At 50.4% G+C, this 17878-nt stretch overlaps 1 protein-coding gene across 4 annotated transcripts; it reads left to right on the top strand.

Annotated features, from left to right (window-relative positions):
• The first annotated feature begins 549 nt into the window (after positions 1-549).
• On the top strand, positions 550-17872 carry LOC102994288 (LIM and senescent cell antigen-like-containing domain protein 1). 4 transcript variants are annotated; one of them, XM_007102356.4, is made up of 10 exons: positions 571-1051; positions 4379-4538; positions 10945-11011; positions 11662-11782; positions 12134-12283; positions 13546-13696; positions 14137-14229; positions 15025-15073; positions 16139-16214; positions 16404-17872. In XM_007102356.4, the coding sequence occupies exons 1-10, from the start codon at positions 873-875 to the stop codon at positions 16549-16551; spliced, it is 1194 nt and encodes a 397-aa protein (XP_007102418.1). In that variant the 5' UTR covers positions 571-872; the 3' UTR covers positions 16552-17872. The 4 variants fall into 4 exon arrangements, with proteins under 4 accessions (XP_028342936.1, XP_028342935.1, XP_007102418.1 ...); XM_028487132.2 differs by having other exon boundaries at positions 16331-16496; XM_028487134.2 differs by lacking the exons at positions 11662-11782; positions 12134-12283; positions 13546-13696; ... (2 more) ...; positions 16139-16214; positions 16404-17872 and adding an exon at positions 11212-11653 and having other exon boundaries at positions 552-1051.
• Positions 17873-17878: the final 6 nt, after the last annotated feature.

The following is a 17878-nucleotide window of genomic DNA, read 5'->3' as shown; positions in this document are numbered from 1 at the left end:
CGATATAGTGAGTCACCACTTTTAAAGGTTATACTCCATTGATAGTTATTAGAAGGTACTGGCTGTATTCCCTGTGCTGTGCAGTGTAGCCTTGTAGCTTATCTGTTTTATACGTAGTAGTCTGTGTCTCTTAACGCCCTGCCCCTGCCGCCCCCTCCCCCCTTCCCTCTCCCCACTGGAAACCACTAGTCTGCTCTCTGCATCTGTGAGTCTGCTTCCTTTCTGTTGTGTTCACTAGTCTGTTGTATTTGTTAGATTCCCACCTCTTCCCCTTGGTCTGGTGGGAGGCACAGGGGTGCCAGGAGGTCAGTTTGGAGAGATTGGGCCCCTTTCACTGCCCCAGGGCACTGTGTCCTCATCACTGCTGACCCTGGTGCACTGGAGCCAACAGTGGTGTGGAAGGGGCACGGCGAGCCTGCAGCGCATCCTTTATCCTTTATCTTTTATCCGTGATAAAGACCCAGAAGGACTGGCTGCCTTGGTTACAGGCTCAGCTGGGGCCAAACGGAAGGAGTTGTAACTGGACGCCGGCTCTTCCCCTGCTGAGCCTGGGACTGAGCTGTCACTGCGCCAGAGTCACGGAGCAGGGTTCATGCCTGCACCCCCTGCACAGCTGTTCCATCCGCCCCGAGGGCGGCCGGGCTGCCGCACAGCTGGGCCCGTGTGTGCGGGGAAGGTTCCTGCAGCTTCCAGACCCTCAGCGAATCCACACCGTCTCGGGCACAGCTGCCTTGCCGGGAGCTCTTACTGTGAAGGGGCGGGTGCGACCCTGGAGCCGCTGACGTGTGGGAGCGGGGAGGAGAGTGACCGGACGCCGCCGCCTGGGTGTCCTGTCTCCATCCGACCCCTCCAGCCCCCCGTTCCGCTCCGCGATGGCGCTCCCGGGCCCGCGCCCCGCTGCCATCCCGGAGGGCGAGGAGGTCCCCCCGGCGGCCTGTAACGGGGAGCACCGGGCGCCCTGCGGCCAGGATGAGACGGCCGTGTCCAGGCTCCAGCGCAGGCACAGCGACGTCAGGGTCTACAAGGAGTTTTGTGACTTCTACATCAAATTGTGAGTGCCCCTCCCAGCCCTCTCCTGGGGCTCGAGTTCCCTGCCTTGGGCTTTGACATCACCCCACCTTCCGTGGGGCCTCCCGGGGTGGAGGGGGCGTCCAGGACGAAATGCAGAAAAGGAGGAGGAGAGCGCTGCCTTCAGTGGCTGCCCGTGCAGCCCTGAGGTCTCCCTGTTGGGAGCTGGGAGTGCCTGGGGCCTCCAGGGAGTCATTAGCCAGAAGGAGCATTTAACGGGCCTGATTCTCTGTTTCCCCCCCATCCCTTCCCTGCGCTTTTGCGACAGATGTTGCTTCTCTTTAGAACTCCTGAGGACCTCTGTTTAAGACTAATTGGGCAATTATAATTACACGGTAACCAAAATACTGGGTAAACTGTCAAGACGCTTTTAGGGTTTACATTTCTGCACTTTAATGCTCGAGGTTTTGTTTCGCACGCTTTTGATAAACGAGGCACTTGAACAAGGGAAAGCTCGAGGACGGCAGGTTTTCTGTGTGCAGCTGATGTGTGGAAGCAGGTCGGCCAAAGCAATTCTGACCGGACAGTTACGAAGGCTTTTCTGTTTCCCGACGTGGAAATCCTTTTCTGAAAAATTAGCCGATTAATCATAATTCACCAAGTGACAGCTCTGTCTATCATCCCTGACTTTTAATAAGTAGCCTCTATCGTCTGTGTTAACCGTGACAGTCACTGTGGAAAGAATGTGTCAGTTTCCCACCCAGGGGGTGTTGCCATGGGGACACTGTGCCTGCGGGGTCGCGGGTGTACGGGACCTCTCTGTATCTTCCACTCAGTTTTGCTGTAAACCTAAAACTGCTCTAAAAACAGCCCATTAAAAAAAAAAAAAAAAAAAACCACAGTGCCAGAGGGTCAGAGACAAGAGAGGAAGGGAAATAATGTAAACAGTTGAGTAGGTGGGTGAGACTATTGGTTGGTTGGTCGTTTTCCTGAAAGTTTCCTCTAATGTTCTGTTTCTTTTCTTTTCCTGCTTGTTATTAAAATGAGTACTTCTTCAAAAATACATATTACTTTATCTCTAAAACTACTTTATTTTTCCTGTGTGTGGGGAAAACTTGTTTGTATAATGTGTCTGTCCGTTTTCTAACTATTTGAGTATTTGAACTTGAATGTAAACGGTCTATAGTGTAATGCGTACAAATAGGTCAATGATAAACATTTTGATCTTGGGACCCGTTTACATTCTTAAAACAATATTGAGGTCTCCAAGTAGCTTTTGTTTTATCAGCATTTACTGTATTAGAAAATTTTAAGTATTTATTAGTTCATTTAAAATAACAATAAGCTCGTCACACATTAATAATATTAATACATATTGTTTTTATGAAAAATGTTTCCAAAATGAGAAAACTTGGGGGGAAGAGTGGCATTGTATTACATTTTTGCAAATCTCATTAATGTCTGTCTTGATAAAACTGTTTCATCTGCATTCATCCTTCTGCAATATGTTGTTTCACATGAGGTTTATAAAGAAAATGTGGCCTCCCACAGAGATGTGGGAAAAGGGAGGAAATTTCCACCCCGAGAGGGTCACTGATCTAGGAAATCATGAGTCAGGATGTTCCAGGATTTCTTCTTTTGTAGCTCTCCTGGGGTTCTACTAAAATGATTGAGAATTTGGTGACTCTTTTGAGAAAGTTTTAAAGTAATAATAATGCTTCATACTTGAGTAGCATCTTCTGGTTTCCAAAGTGGTTTTATATGCTTTTTCTTATTTCGTCCTCAAAATGGTCCTAGGCCCATGGGGGCAGCTGTGGGCTCAGCACACCTCGTCGAGGGATGCCTGTGGATGCTGGCCCCCCCCCTTTGGAGAAGGGGGGCAACAAGCCTTTCCAGAGCTTTGATAAAAGTACCACCGTTCTTCTGGCTTATGGCAAAGCCAGGTGACGAAGGGAGTTGATGGGTTTTTCTCCCTGATGCACAGTAATTTTGCAGTGACAAAGTAGAAAATTCAATTTAGTATGAGACTCAGGTCAGGTTTGCCACAAGCAGTGAGGCTGCCTCCCTTCCCTCCTTTTCTGGTGGCGTTTCAATCGAGTTTTGCTCGGTGTGGGGTTGTGAACATGGCACTTCTGGTGGCGTGTGAATACCTCAGGGCAGGGTACTGCTGGGTGAGAGCTTTGGGGGGAGAGGGCGGGGTTGTCTTCCGCTGGGGTAGGCGGGGCTGAAGCGTGCGCCGTGCCAACCTTGCTAAGGAAGCAGCGAGATGTAGGCTGTGATGGGACGGGGCGGCCCGTCTGCCTGCGGGACGGACCCCCACCCACCTGCCGCGTGGGGGGCTGGGAAGGGTCGGAGGACGTCGGCGATGACTTCCCCAGGTGGGCTGACTGGGTGTCTGCGGGGACAGGAGCCGCGCCTGGGCCGGCCACAGAGCAGAGCGTGTGCTCTGAGTGGGGTCTGGATATCTGAAGAGAAACTTACAAACCACGAAGCTGGCTGGGCCAGTGCCTGCTCTGCCTGGGCACCTTCCCACCTGGAGGCCGTTCCTTTATGGGAGACTCAGAGTAAGCAGTGGTCTGGTCACGGGCTTGATTGGATGCTTTTCCTCCAGGCTGCACGGGGTTGGGTGGGGCGTGGGCCTTTACTGAAAGCACCCGCGTGTGCTGGGCTCCAGGGGGACCCTGGCCCGGACTCACCAGCCGGGGTCTCGTGGTGGTTCCTCTCCCGTCCTCTCGAGCATTTGACGTGACACCATCACCTGGTCGTGACTCGCGGGCGGGGGACCTGGATTCTGGGCCTGTGTCTCCCGTGAGCTGGACAGCTTTGCAGTGTTGGGCTCGTTCGTCTCTGAACCCGCACGTCACCATCTGTACAATGATCTTCAGAGTGGAAAATTCTGTGCTTTTAAGACACGTTTTGTAACATTCGTGTCCGACATTTGTCCTCCCAATTGGATTACAGGGCTAAGGCGTTTGGCGGGTTGTAGAGCTACTGAAGCTGCTTTCGGCAGGCCCTCCCGGCGGGCGCGAGGGGGCCTGCATCCGGCCGGGCCTGCAGCGCGTCCGGACCCACGTGAGGGGGACTTAACGAGGCCGCTTGTCAGGCTGTCGGCTCAGCCCTTGAGGCGGCTCTCGGTGCCCCCTGCATCCCTGCCTCCTGGAAGGCGGCGTGGGTGCGCTCGTGGGCATTTGGCAGGGGATGCAGGAATGTCGGCGAGCCAGAGGGTCTGCACCCCGGACGCTGGGTGGGGTTGAGACCTTGGGTCGCAAGTGGGAAACGGGCTTTATGGACAAGGTACGGTTGTTGTGGCCTCAGACGGAGCTCCCGGGAAGGGCCGCCGTCCATGACCTGTGTCCCTTGTGTGTTGCAGCAACATGGCCAACGCCCTGGCCAACGCCAGCTGTGAGCGCTGCCGGGGAGGCTTCGCGCCCGCCGAGAAGATCGTCAATAGCAACGGCGAGCTGTACCACGAGCAGTGCTTCGTGTGCGCGCAGTGCTTCCAGCAGTTCCCCGAGGGCCTCTTCTACGAGGTGGGTGCCGGCGGGCGGCGGCCACAGGCGGCGCGCGAGGGCGGGCGCGGCCCTGGGCAGTGACGCTGGCGGGTCCCTGGGGCTCGCCCGCCGCGGGCCCGGCAGGTGCCCCCTGCCCCGCCCCAGCACGGCCCGCTTCCTCCTGCCCCACGACTCCCAGCACCTGTGTCCTAAAGGGGCTCTTGTCTGGGGGGGAAGGGGGCACGCCCTCCGTGTCCAGCTCTTCTCTGCGTCTCCTCTTCCTCCCCAGCACTTGTTCTCCCCGATCCTGTGGTGTCACCACGTGGCCCTCGCTCGCTGGTGTTCACTCTGACCAGTCCTGGAGGCCCCTTCTCACGTCTGCTTTGGGGGGTTGGTCTAGGGATGACCCCGAGCTGTGAGCGAGGACGACGGTGTGTGTGTCTGAGTGTGTGTGCGCGCGCGCGCGTGATCACCCCCTTACGCGTTTGCACGTGTCTCTATGTGATGATACGTAAACGTAGAGTTGTGTGATACCCAGAGGTGGCCACTGTTTGATTTCTCCCTCTCCTTCTACCAAGCAGATTTTACACTTTTTCTGTTTTACAGGCCGTTCCTAAGGAACGGTGGTTTTTAAAGGTCATTAGTAAGTCAGTTGTTGGCCAACCCGACAGCATTTTCCCATAGAAACAGTGCCCCTGGGAGGGAAGCTCCCGGCCAGCCTGCGGCGCAGCTTGTCGGGACACAACTCAGGGAACACCATGTTATTCACTCAAACGCATTTTTCCAGCTCCTGCTGTGTCCCAGAAACACACGTTCCCTGCGACAGAAACCCGTGCAACTGGAACGAGAATCTCTCTTTCCATGAAGGGCGACGGCTTTCGGGCTGGGAACGGCAGGGGACAGTTTGGGGGGCTGAGCAGAAGAGGGGACCCAGTGACCCACAGCCGGAGGGTGGGGCTGCCCTGGGTGCCGAGGCGGGTGAGGGGAGCAGGAGGAGAGCGGGGTGGGCGGGGGCTGAGGTCTCACGAGGCTCTCCGGCCCCTAAGCCGGAGCAGGGCGGTCAGACCCAGAGCACATTTACGGGGCTCCAGGGAGCCTGCCCCCGAGCAGACATTGGTCTCCACACCCTGGAAAGCCTTTTCTTCCTTGAGGCCCAGAGAGGCTGAAATGCCCTTGCTGACAGCAGATTAGTGACATAATGGGGTTAGAACCTAGTGTGGTCCTCTAATATCCGATATGGTGTTCTTCCCCTGACATACTCTTTTCAAATCTAAGATCTTTTTATTGAAATGAGTAATTATGACAAAGGGCTTGGGAGAGAGGTCCCAGGGGAGCAAGGGAGAAGAAAGGCAGGCTCTGTTTTCCGAACATTTTCCTTATTTCCATGGCCCGCCGTTCCCTCTCTGTCGCTTTCTCTTGCCCATGCTGTGCGTCTGCCGGCCACGTGGTGCAGCAGGACCGGGTGATGAGCCTGAAGCAGGCGGCTTAGCTGGCCCCGGACACGCTCCAAGCAGGGTCCCCGTCCTCGCACTGCTGGCCCTCTGTGCCGGATGGTGCTTTGCTGCGGGGCGTCCCGTGTGTCGTAGGGTGTTAGAAACGTCCCTAGTCTCTCCCCTTACATACCCGGTTGTGACGACCGGAAGTACCTACACGCGTTGCCGGCTATCCCCTGGGGAGCACAGCCACCCTCGGCCGCGACCTGCTGCACTAACACCTCTTCCCGTAGGTAATGAACTTCCCGGTGCTGGCAGCAGGTTGGTTCTAAATGGCTCGTTCCCCAGGCCGTGTACGCAGAGCCCTGCACAGAACAAGACCTCCTTGTGGTCCGTCTCGAAGAATCTGACTGCAGTCAGAGTGGATTCTTGTGCCATAAAATGTACTTAGAAAGTATTTCTAGAAAGAACTCGCTTAAGAAAGACCCTAAAGAAAGCATCCACCTTCTTGTGTAAATTGGCACAGGGAGATAAGTACAGGCAGACCTCGGATAGTGTGGGTTTGGGTGCAGACCACCCAACAAAGCGAGTACTGCAGTAAAGCGAGTCGCGCAAATTTTTTGGTTTCCCAGAACATAGAAGAGTTATATTTACACTATATGTAGTCCATTAAGTTGCAGTAGCATAATGGCTAAAAAACAACATACACACCTTAATTAAACATACTGCTGTTGGAAAAATGGCGCCGACAGGCTGGCGGGAAGCAGGGTTGCCACAAACCTTCAGCGTGTAGAAAACACGCTATCTGCGAAGTGCAACAAAATGAGATGTGCTCGTACGCATCCTTGGGCAGCTCATCACTCCGCTGCAACGAGCACATCGTCGCCACCTACCAGAAGCCAAGACGCGCTTTCTCTGTAGTACCTAGAACCGGCTCCCCAAACTGAAATTCAGTTTTCTCTTTTCAAAGATTCTACTTCTACATTTTAATTTTAAATAACTTTTAATTACTAATGATTGTGAAAGTTATCCATCTTTTTAAAAAATATATAAATTTATTTATTTATTTATTTTTGGCTGCGTTGGGTCTTCGTTGCTGCGCGCGGGCTTTCTCTAGTCGCGGCGAGCGGGGGCTCCTCTTCGTTGCGGTGCGCGGGCTTCTCATCGCGGTGGCTGCTCTTGTTGCGGAGCACGGGCTCTAGGCGCGCGGGCTTCGGTACTTGTGGCTCGAGGGCTCTAGAGCAGAGGCTCAGTAGTTGTGGCGCACGGGCTTAGTTGCTCCGCGGCCTGTGGGATCTTCCCGGACCGGGGCTCGAACCCGTGTCCCCTGCGTTGGCAGGCGGATTCTTAACCACTGCGCCACCAGGGAAGTCCCCGAAAGTTATCCATCTTTTAACTTTATCCATATCGGAAGACAGTGATCAAGTAAGAATAAAACACTGCGTGTGATTCGTGATCCTTGCTTTGGCGCTGCGGTTAAATCTTAGAGGGAAGCCTGTCTTCGTGGGCTGTCAGCGTTGCCCATCATTCTCCAATAACGTGGAGAAGTGTTTGTACAACGGCCAAGTCACAGGCGGTTGATTACATGCCATTTCCGGGGGAAACACCCATTTGGCCCCCAGGCCCTGACACTGTGTGTGTGGCCATGACACCACTTCCTAAATCTCATTTTGTGACATCAGGGATTTCCTCCAAAAGGATTATCTTAATTTTTCCGCAAAGGAAATGGTTTGTGACATAAAGTGGAACCAACAGTTCCAGAGTGACGTGATTCCAGAAGTTACCGACAGGATGGAGCCGGGGAGGCCAGGCAGCCTGCCCAGCTCGGCTCAGGACACCCCACCTTTCTCTCTCCTTAGTGTGAATTCCCCCAATGTGACCCCCGCCCCCCCATCACAAATGCATAACAGGAAAGACCAATTTGTGGTGAGTGATTCAGTGGGAAGACTTTACAAAGAGGTTACTTCTCTCATTTCCTCTGATACGGAAGGGATCGTGATTCCTCAGGAAGCTGGACCCTGGGGGCAAGGCTGGTGGGCAGGACACCTGGGAAGACTTCTCGAATCTGTGTGTGGCTGGAAGTGAGACCATCAGCACAGTTTCAAATTCTGAGCTTTCTTTAAAGCGGCACGATTCTTCTTTTCCCCCAAAGAGAATCTTCACGGAACTCCAAACCAAACTGAGAACCATTAAAAGCAGGGCTGTTCTTGGGCAGGGGCCCCTCCCCATCCTGGCGGGTCCCAGGCTTCTTTGGCATTTTGTTAAACGCTGCGAATTTGGAGCATTAATTTTTCTTATTCTACAGGCTTGTTCTATGATAAACCAGTTCTGGGTTGTACCTAGAAAGACAGTATTCATGGAAGTTTGATTCTTCCAACGTGATGCGTTCTGACTTTTCTTCATTTCACACCCGAGAGTTTTACTTCGGATCAGCATCCGGCCTTTCTCCTGCGCTCAGAAATCGAGCCATAGTATGTCTGATCATTTCTACGTGCTTAGAAAAGAGGCAGCTCGTTCTAGCAAAAGAAGCTCTCCCTTTGCAGAAGTCTTCATTTGGGGGAGCACACCCCGGGCATGCACGGGGGTTGCCATAGGGGTGGCTTCAAAGGCCCATTTCTGGACCCTCAGATTCTGGTCTCAGGGACTGTTCATCCTAAAATCGATTTGCCTGATGATATTTTTGTATTTATGATAGCGCTTAGTCCTCGCCCTTGACAGAAGGAAGGGATGTGAAATCCTACTCTGACGAATTGCTCTAGGACCCCAATCAGAAGAGATTTTGGGGGGGGGGTCCCTAAACCCACAGGGCTACCCACCTTTCCCAGCCTTATGTATTCTCTTGCTAAGGATGCAGCCCGGCTGAGGGACCGTATTGGGTGTTCTGCATGCAGATAGATGGCAGGTTTGGGATGGGAGTCATCAGGACAGCTGTCTTTTAGGACTTTGCCCTAACCTCGTCCCCCAATTTCAAAAGGACTCATCGTTTTAAGGCAGAGAGAGGCGTGGAGAGAGGCTGCGGAAGGGCGGGCGTGGTGGGAGCCAAGCAGAGCGAGCGTGACGCTCGCCGGGCCCCGAGCAGGTCATGGTCCAGCCGGGCTGCGTCCACGGCAGGGTCCTTAAGTCCCACCGTGTCCTGCCCGCCTGAATCACAGCTTTAAAGACTTACTCCAACCACAACCGGCCCTAAGCTTTTCAGTCTTCTACTAACAAATACAGCACACATGCCAACTGCTGGCCTCCTTTCGCTGTTTTTTTAAGCAATATGTGTCCTTCTCTTTTCATTAAATGCAGAGTCATTGCTGATCATTGCTTTTATTTTTCTCCTTACACTTGATTTTCATGGGTCTCAAAAGTCTGTGACAGATCTTTGGTCGAGTTATTTCCATCGAAAATACTGATTTTAAAAACTGATAAATTAAAACTGCCACTCGCGCGCGCACGCAAGCCACAAGACACTCTACTTCTGAAGGCTTGACGACGCCTTCTTACCATTACCCAGCCTTTCACTGGTAAACTTAAGTGGCAAATTGAGACAGTTTGAGTCTCCTTCCTCCACTGCACAAGACGGGGTGGCAGGTTAAAAGTTGATCATTTCTTAGTACAGTTATTTCTGCATTTTTATATTATGTTTCTTTAAAAAATTACTGCCAAAAGCTCAATATCAGATTTCTATGAATGTACACAATATACACTCAGTAGAGGAACATATCTCACTTATAAATAACTTCTGCTTTGGGCTACGCGTTACAATGCATTGTGACGGAATATTGAGTAATAGTGTATTGAGTTAATATCTTCTGTTTGTAACTTTAAAAACTGGACTCATTAAATGTATCCGAGCTCATTCCTTTGAGTTTAAAAATGAAGTAAGACTTCTTCTGGCACAAGATAAATCTGCTTTGCCCGGAATGCCAGTTAAGCTGTAGGGGATATGGTCAATAAATTGAATGAGCTAAATCTGCAGCTAATTTCCATAATTGAGGAGATTGAGTTGACAACTGGAACGTCATTAAGCATCGATTTTGATAGTCAAACAATATGTGATTTTGACAAGGAACTTGTAAGGAACTCAGAGATTCAAAGGGACGCGTTATATAATTCCCATGCCTTAATTACGGGAAAAGGGTACAAGCAACCCCCCAAATAGAAGATAAATCTAGAATTAATGCTGAACCCTGAGCCTTCCAGGGTCAGTCATCTTTATCCACGGAAGCGTGCAATAACGGCAAGGGTAAAGAGGCCCTGCTCATCTCAGTAGGGTTTGCGTCTCATGTAAATAATTAAATAGTGAATAAAATGTAACATTCGTAACATACCTATGTTTTCATCATTTGTATACCGGTAATCATTGTAATGATAACTTAATCCAGAAGAAAAAGAATGTTAACCTTTAGGGCCTTATGGATTTGGAAAGTAAAACAAATTTTAAAGTTTCACAATACATTTTAATTGCAGAGAAATACGGTAGGATGATCAGTTAAAGACCTCAGCGGAAAAAGTATTGCTGTAGCATAAAACTTTTGGGGGGAAATGAAAGGAAAACAGTTCAAGGAGAGAAATGAAGGATACATTTTCCACCTGTAGGAAAAGACTATTTTTTAAAACGGGTTTTGGCCCCATTTAAAAATGTTTACATTTAAAAAAAAACATGCTAGCATATTTACTGTTCGTAAGTACGTATTTTCAACGTGGGGGGAGGTTTGTACGTCTGTGCGCATTTTCCGGGGGGGTGTCTGTGGCTCTTGTCCGATCCCTCCAGGTGGAGCCAGCGTGGAGGAGCTCACCCTTCTCTGGGGGCAGAGGATCAGCTCTGCCCTCAGCGGGCCTTTCCTGTGCCCACGCTAGGTGCCGGGAAGGTACCAAAGTGTGTCTGCCTTTGCATATCTCAGGAGGATTACAGATTCTGGGCAGAGCTCTAGTCCAGAAACCTCTTTCCTACAGTCTCCGCGGAAAACTTCCATTCATCCCGGGATTGTTTCCTATTTACAAGTCGGTGGTACTTTCTGTTTCAGTTTGAAGGAAGGAAGTACTGTGAACATGACTTTCAGATGCTCTTTGCACCTTGCTGTCACCAGTGTGGTAAGTTTCACTGCCGAATGCGCGGTGGAAAGTAAGTTTCCTTCAGAGCGACTTCATGGCACGTGCGCTTAGGAGGGCAGGCGTGCAGGTGCGGTGCGTCCTCAGCCCTGTTCCCGTCAGTAACGTTAGTGCCGCTTCTCAGGGCCTGTAGGGTGAAGGTAAGCCCAGGACTCACCGGACTTCTGTTCGATGCCCCGTAGGATTCCTTTCTTCCCTGTCAGTGCAGCCGGGCGGCCTCAGCGGGGACCTTGAGACGCGCAGGGGTGGCCTGCGTGTCACACAGCAGGAGAGACTGGGGACACCGAGTAGCATGCTGGCAAGGTTGAATGAAGGAAGAAATTAAGTATGTGGTACGAGAAAACGTGCGGTGGAGTTCTGTTTTCTGTGTCCATGACCAGAAAAAACCAAAAAGACCTTCGGGAGAGGGAGAGCCCAGCACCTCCTCTGGAAAAGCAGATTCAGAGATGTGATAGACAGCCTGAAGGTGTGGCGGCTACAGAACCCAAAACAAGGACTCGGATGACACGGAAGCACTTTGCTAACGTAGCGCGCTTCGTGCGGGAGCCGCACACGTGGGGAAAGGGGCAGGTGTTTTGCCGGCGGCTGAGGGCGGGGAAGCCGCGCTGCAGCCCGTGCGCTCCTCTCCGCAGGGGAATTCATCATCGGCCGAGTGATCAAAGCCATGAACAACAGCTGGCACCCCGAGTGTTTCCGCTGTGACCTCTGCCAGGGGGTCCTGGCAGACATCGGGTTTGTCAAGAGCGCCGGGAGGTAGGAGCAGGGCCCCCTGTCACCTGTCGGGCACGGGTGGGCAGCGTGGCGGTGGCGCGTGCTCCCTGGGGCCTCGGGCACGGAGCTGGGGCGTGGGGCCCGGAGTCTGCGGGAGTCGCTACCGCAGGGAGTTTCTCAGCCATCGGTCTGGTCCTCCGGGAGGGATAAATAACTTTCCGTGTGGAGAGTCGGGGCCCGGTTCTGCTCTTTTAAGCCCAGCGGTGATGTTGAAAGAAATGGTTTCTTTAATTTCTCTTCATAGATATGGGAATCTTTTTTTTTTTAGTTATTAGGAAGAACCTTAGATTTGAAATTTAAGTTTCTAAAACAGTTTTGGCTCTGTCTGTTTAGACATCTGTGTCGCCCCTGCCATAACCGAGAGAAAGCCCGAGGCCTTGGGAAATACATCTGCCAGAAGTGTCATGCCATCATTGATGAGCAGCCTCTCATATTCAAGAACGACCCCTACCATCCAGACCACTTCAACTGTGCCAACTGCGGGTATTGCAGTGTCTTCCTTTTCACTGTACAAATAGAGGGAGCCAGTGATCACGCTGATCTATGGTCTTTCTGTTACTCTGGTACCCAAATCGGTTTCCTTCAACTTTTAATCTGGAAAACGTTAAACCTGTAGAAGAGTCAAGAGAATAATACATAGAGAACCGCCCTACCCTTCATTCAGTTTCACCAGGCAGCATGTTGCCACATTTGTGTGCGTGCGTGTACACATGAATGTACACACATACCTTTAAATAGTCAGCTCGTATTAAAATATCCCTAATGATTCCCACAACGGTTTTTCATCACTATGTTCTTCCAATACAGGATCCCCCCGCAAACAAAACACTTAGAAAGGTCTTATCTTCGGACGTGCCTAACAGGGTGTGACAATCAGAGTGTTATCTTAAATTACATTTGTTACTTTTGCTGTATTTACACCTGAAGGGAATTTTTTTTTTTTTCCTCAAAAGCTCATGATAAATTGTTAGGCTATGAGCTTCGGAATCTGCCATCTAATATAAGCACTTCATGGAAAAGATACTTTACTGTAGTCAGCGTGACCATCTGTGCTAAGTCACGGTGGGGAGTGGAGAGCTGGGGTGAAGGCTGACACACAGCTTCTTTGGGGAGTCCCGTTTCTACCTTATCTCGTTCTCTTGGCTGTCCTCCCTCGGTTCATTTTTCATGAGCACTTCTAAAGAATCTTTCAAAACCGATGAAATTCATCTTGCTTTGGGGCCGTCTCTGTTTATTGACTCAGGAGACTGAAGATAGTAGTGAACGGAAGCATTTGGAGGAGGGACGGTCTGAGCGTCTCGTTTGTGGATTTTCTGTTAACCTAAAACTATTCTTAGCAGCTTGCCAGTGAGTGTCAGTAAGTGGAACTAGTCTCCAAACTCCTCGGTTATTTGGGGAAGATAACATTGGCAGGTCTGTCCTCACGACTGGGATCCTCCTCCCCAGCTTTGTAAGGAAGACGAGGGACTCTAAAGTGACAGCAGACAGGGGACGGTAACTGTGGCCGGCGTGGGGGGTGTGTGGCCGGCTTACCAACACTGGACGATGTTGATGTTTGGATACGAATCTGAAGCCTGTTCGAGCCTCTTGATCAGACTACTCTGACCACCTCCAAGGGGGAGAAAAGCAGCTACGGGGGTGGTTGCGGGTTCTCTCCGGAAACCTTCTCGGAGGCACGTGGGCTGCCCCGGTTGCCTGCCTTCTTCGCGGGGGCGCTGCTCAGCTGGTCCCTTTCTCGTGGGCAGGAAGGAGCTGACCGCCGACGCCCGGGAGCTGAAGGGGGAGCTGTACTGCTTGCCGTGCCACGACAAGATGGGGGTCCCCATCTGTGGCGCCTGCCGCCGGCCCATCGAAGGGCGCGTGGTGAACGCCATGGGCAAGCAGTGGCACGTGGAGGTGAGTTCCCTGCGGAGGGGTGACCGGGGCCCTCGCACGCCCGAGGCTCAGGTGCGCTGGCGAGGCTGGGAGATGCTGAGGGGCACGTGTGGACCTCGCGGAAGACTAAGGACATAGACTCCACACGGCTCTGTGACCTCCAAGTGACGAGGCAAGCAGTGCTCTTGGTTCGTAGATCCTCGAGGCAGGAGGTGTCCTGGTCCGGCCCGGAGATGTGTCCCCACGTTCACCTCTGTCCGCACTCTGTGCTGCCGAGTCTAGGCCTCCGGATGCCTGGACGAAGGCTGGATGCACTACAGGGTCACCTGTGGCCCAAATGACCGAAGCACCCCAGGCTGTCTGTCATGGATCTCCTCTGAGCTACTTCAGCTTCGGGGTTTTGCTTCACTGTGTAAAGAAAACACGGCAGTCCGAGCATGACCTAACGCAATTTCTTTCAGCATTTTGTTTGCGCCAAGTGTGAGAAACCGTTTCTCGGACATCGCCATTACGAGAGGAAGGGCCTGGCGTACTGTGAAACCCACTACAACCAGGTAGTGACGGGGCTCGTGGAATACTACGCAGCTTGTCTGAGCTTGAGCTTCTCGATGCTTAAGTACAAGGAGAGCTCTGGGCAAATGTACGTTGGGCTATAGCGATTGCTTTGTAACGTTTTATTTGGAAAATCATTTCAGGCTCGCAGAAAGGTTGTAAAATAAAAAATACCGAGAAGATACCTACCTGCTTTACTCAGGTTTACTACCTGCTTCAGCATGTGTGTGTCCTGCCCTCTCTATGAAGACGACACTTAAGTGAATGCCCGTTGCCTTATATACAAGTTTATGTACACATATAAACACACGCGTATTTTTTCTGAAGCATTTGATGATGAGTTCCCCATGGTCCTTTACCTCTAAATACTTCAGTGTACCTTTCCCAAGAATACGGGAATCTCTTACGTAACCATGGTTATCTGTGTTGATTACTTCAATCTGTCCATTCCAGTTCTGTCACTCGACCCAATAAAGTCCTTCCGGCCTTTTGTCCACTCCAGTACCAGACCCAGTGTAGGGTTTTCATGCTCCTTTAGCTTCCTGAAATCCAGAACATTTCCAAGCCTTTGTTTGTTTTTGATCATGATGAAGAGTAAATTCTTTTCATTGTAGGAAGTAAAAACTAGTCAGTGAACTTTTACTGATTCTCTCTCTAGTAATGGCAAATTCTGGGTTTAGGTAGCCAGCTATTTGTTTTTAAGTTGTACAAAGAACTGAAATTATTTCTATTAAGTGTTTGGTGTTCTGATACTTAGTTGTAACACATCTTTACTTTTTTTTTTTTTTCATTTTCAGCTATTTGGTGATGTTTGTTTCCACTGCAACCGTGTTATAGAAGGTGATGGTAAGTACCTGCAGGGATTTTAACCTGTAGGGCACCGTTTTGACACAAAAACCCTTGGGTCGTGTGAAGATTGCAAAAGGTTGTTTGGAATGTGATCGCTATCAGTTACTTTTCCTCTTTCTTTGCGTATTTCCCAAGTATTCTCTAGCAGGGAGATGCTAACTCCTAAGAGGTGGGCTTGTTGCTCGTTTATGGTGATACTTTAGGCCAGTGCCGTAGGGTCGTTACCATAGGAGCGGCTGACCCCAAGGCCTCTTCTCCTTCCAGTCCCTCCTTCTGGAAGCTGCAGGGCGTGTTTCTTGGGAGCACTTAGGAAGGGTCCCCTGCACCCTGGCAGTTATCTCTAGGTGTTTCCAGGGCCCGCCCCCTCGTCCCTGATTGATGGGGACGGGAAGGAAGCAGCTGTGTTTGCCAACAGGCGCAGCAAGTTCTGCCAGAAGCTTCCTGGCAAAGTTGCAAACATTCCTGCTTCAGCCTCTGAGCAGAGGGCCTAACTCGGCAAACACGGCCCGTGTGCCCTTCACGAAGGGGTGGGTTCAGGAAAGTGATCTCTAGTGCCTTTGGGAATAAATCTTACCCCCGCCCACGGGAGGCAGCTGCCAGGGGACGGAAGCTCTTGCCTTAGTGTTGGCTTGGAAGACAGGCTCCTGCAGGCCGGTGAGTTAGTGTCTGGACTTTGTTTTAATTACCTGCTGTGCTAGGAAAGCCGGGCCGCGCCGTCACAGCTTGGCATTTGGGGCGGGGCCGGGGGGTGTCGGCGTGAAGACCTGGTACCTGCCGTTCGGATGCCTCACGGGAGAAGAAAACATTAACCACCAACACGGGTTGAAAAGGCAACGGTGATCTTCCCTGAGGGGAAGCCTGCAGAGCTGGGGTTGTGCGTTCTAACAACGTGATGAGATAAATTAACGAATGACGTGCGCTGATGCTGTGAACGTCAGCTAATGGCACCGAGATTTTTAGTGCCTGCCGTGTGTGGCTCTTTGGTGAGAAAAGCCCTTGAGGAGGGCACCCACCCCGGGAAGGGCGGGTGCGGTGAGTGACGGTCCCCCTCCTGTCCCCTAGTGGTCTCCGCCCTCAACAAGGCCTGGTGCGTGCACTGCTTCGCCTGCTCCACCTGCAGCGCCAAGTTAACGCTCAAGTAAGTCTGCCCTCGGCTCCCGCGAGCCCCGCGACGAACACTTAGGGGACGTTGTTAAAAACATTCGCAGAGTTTAAAAAGAATGATCTGATGCCTTATTTCTTCTTTCTGTTCAGGCCTTCTAAGAGCAAAGGTTCTTCCTTTAATTGTTCCCTGTTTTCTCCTGTTCCTTCTCTGTCCTGCGCGAAGGGATAAGTTTGTTGAAATTGATCTAAAACCAGTCTGCAAACACTGTTATGAGAAAATGCCAGAAGAATTTAAGAGGCGACTTGCCAAACGGGAGAGAGAAGCAAAGGATAAGGACAAGCAGAAAAAGAAAAAGCCAGTCTGTTTGTAAACTTTTCTGTCCCTCTGTCATCATTGTCACTGCTTTCTCCTTTGGTTAGTCCTTTAGAATATGTTTTCATTCTGTTTTTGTCTCTTGCTTTTTTCGTTACTTTCGGGCATGTTATCTGTAGCCACGAGAGACTGAAATAGAAGCATTTGTCCCGTGTAGAGCTGGTCCTTTCGCCTAACTGTTAAAGTTACACACCTTGAGGAGGGTTCACACTTAACGCTGGCTTGTACTTCACTTTTGTCCCTGAACCTGTAGACTCTCTCAGCTCGTTTTTTTAATCACAATATGGTATAGATTTCTTTTTTCTTTTTCCAGTGGATTCAAAGGGAAGAATTCTAATCTCCTAATAGATACTGGAAAAGTTTCAAAGTATTCTTGTCTGATAATCGCAGCTTTTAAAATCCTGGTTTTTGGTTTCTTTGCCTAAAATAATAAAATTTGATCAATTCCAGTGTTGCATGTTCTAAGTTCTATATCAAACTGAATCCTCTCAGCATGTTTCCTGTCTAAGCAGGGACCCTCTAAGGTACATAATAAGATACGGCATCTCTGGTGTGTGTATGTGTGCTTTCATTCATTGCCCACGTGCTGCTGGTTATGAACCCATTTTCTTGATGTCTTCAAACTCAATTGTATTCCTGATTTTTATGGGAAATATTTCAATCTTTGAAATTCCCTTGAATTGCTAGCCTGATCGTCCCAGTGCCTTCGTGGTACCATTGTGTTCCGAGCTCTAAAAGTGTTTTTATTGTTTAAAATTAAAGAGGAATTAAAATTCAGATATAAGGTTAAAACAACGTAAGGTTTGTTTAGCAGTATTTCTGGGAGCAGGCATAATTTATTTCTTTCATCAAAAACACGGCGGTTTTAATAGCTTTTGTTCTAAGAAGACTTTGGGAGAACTTTTAACTCAGTGGTACTATTTAAATCAAATTGCCAGTTGAAACGTAACATCATTTGAATAACTGTCAGCATTAGGATCTCTGAAAAACGGTAGAAAATAATTCCCATGCGGTGCTTTAAAATAAAAGGTTTTTCACTTTAAATGTGTGGTCAGGAATGAACTTTGTCATTAATGTTGTTCTTTAAAATTATATCAGCAGATATAATAATTTGTCACAGCTGACAGTGTATCACCGGACCTGTCCCACAAATGCTTCCTAAACGTAATTTCACAGAAAATGAACAAGTTGTAAAATCCTGCATTTGCTCCATTCACAATTAAGGACCCATGATTTCAACGGTGACGAGCCCTCATAACTGTCAGCTGGAGATGTACCACCCGTAGCTAGGAGGCCGTCTCATCACCTGTCCACAATTGTTTGAC

Source organism: Physeter macrocephalus, unplaced genomic scaffold (genome assembly GCF_002837175.3).
Source record: "Physeter macrocephalus isolate SW-GA unplaced genomic scaffold, ASM283717v5 random_1037, whole genome shotgun sequence".
Lineage (NCBI taxonomy): Eukaryota > Metazoa > Chordata > Mammalia > Artiodactyla > Physeteridae > Physeter > Physeter macrocephalus.
The sequence above is the reverse complement of the archived record's forward strand: the minus strand, read 5'-3'. Positions and strand labels throughout refer to the sequence as shown.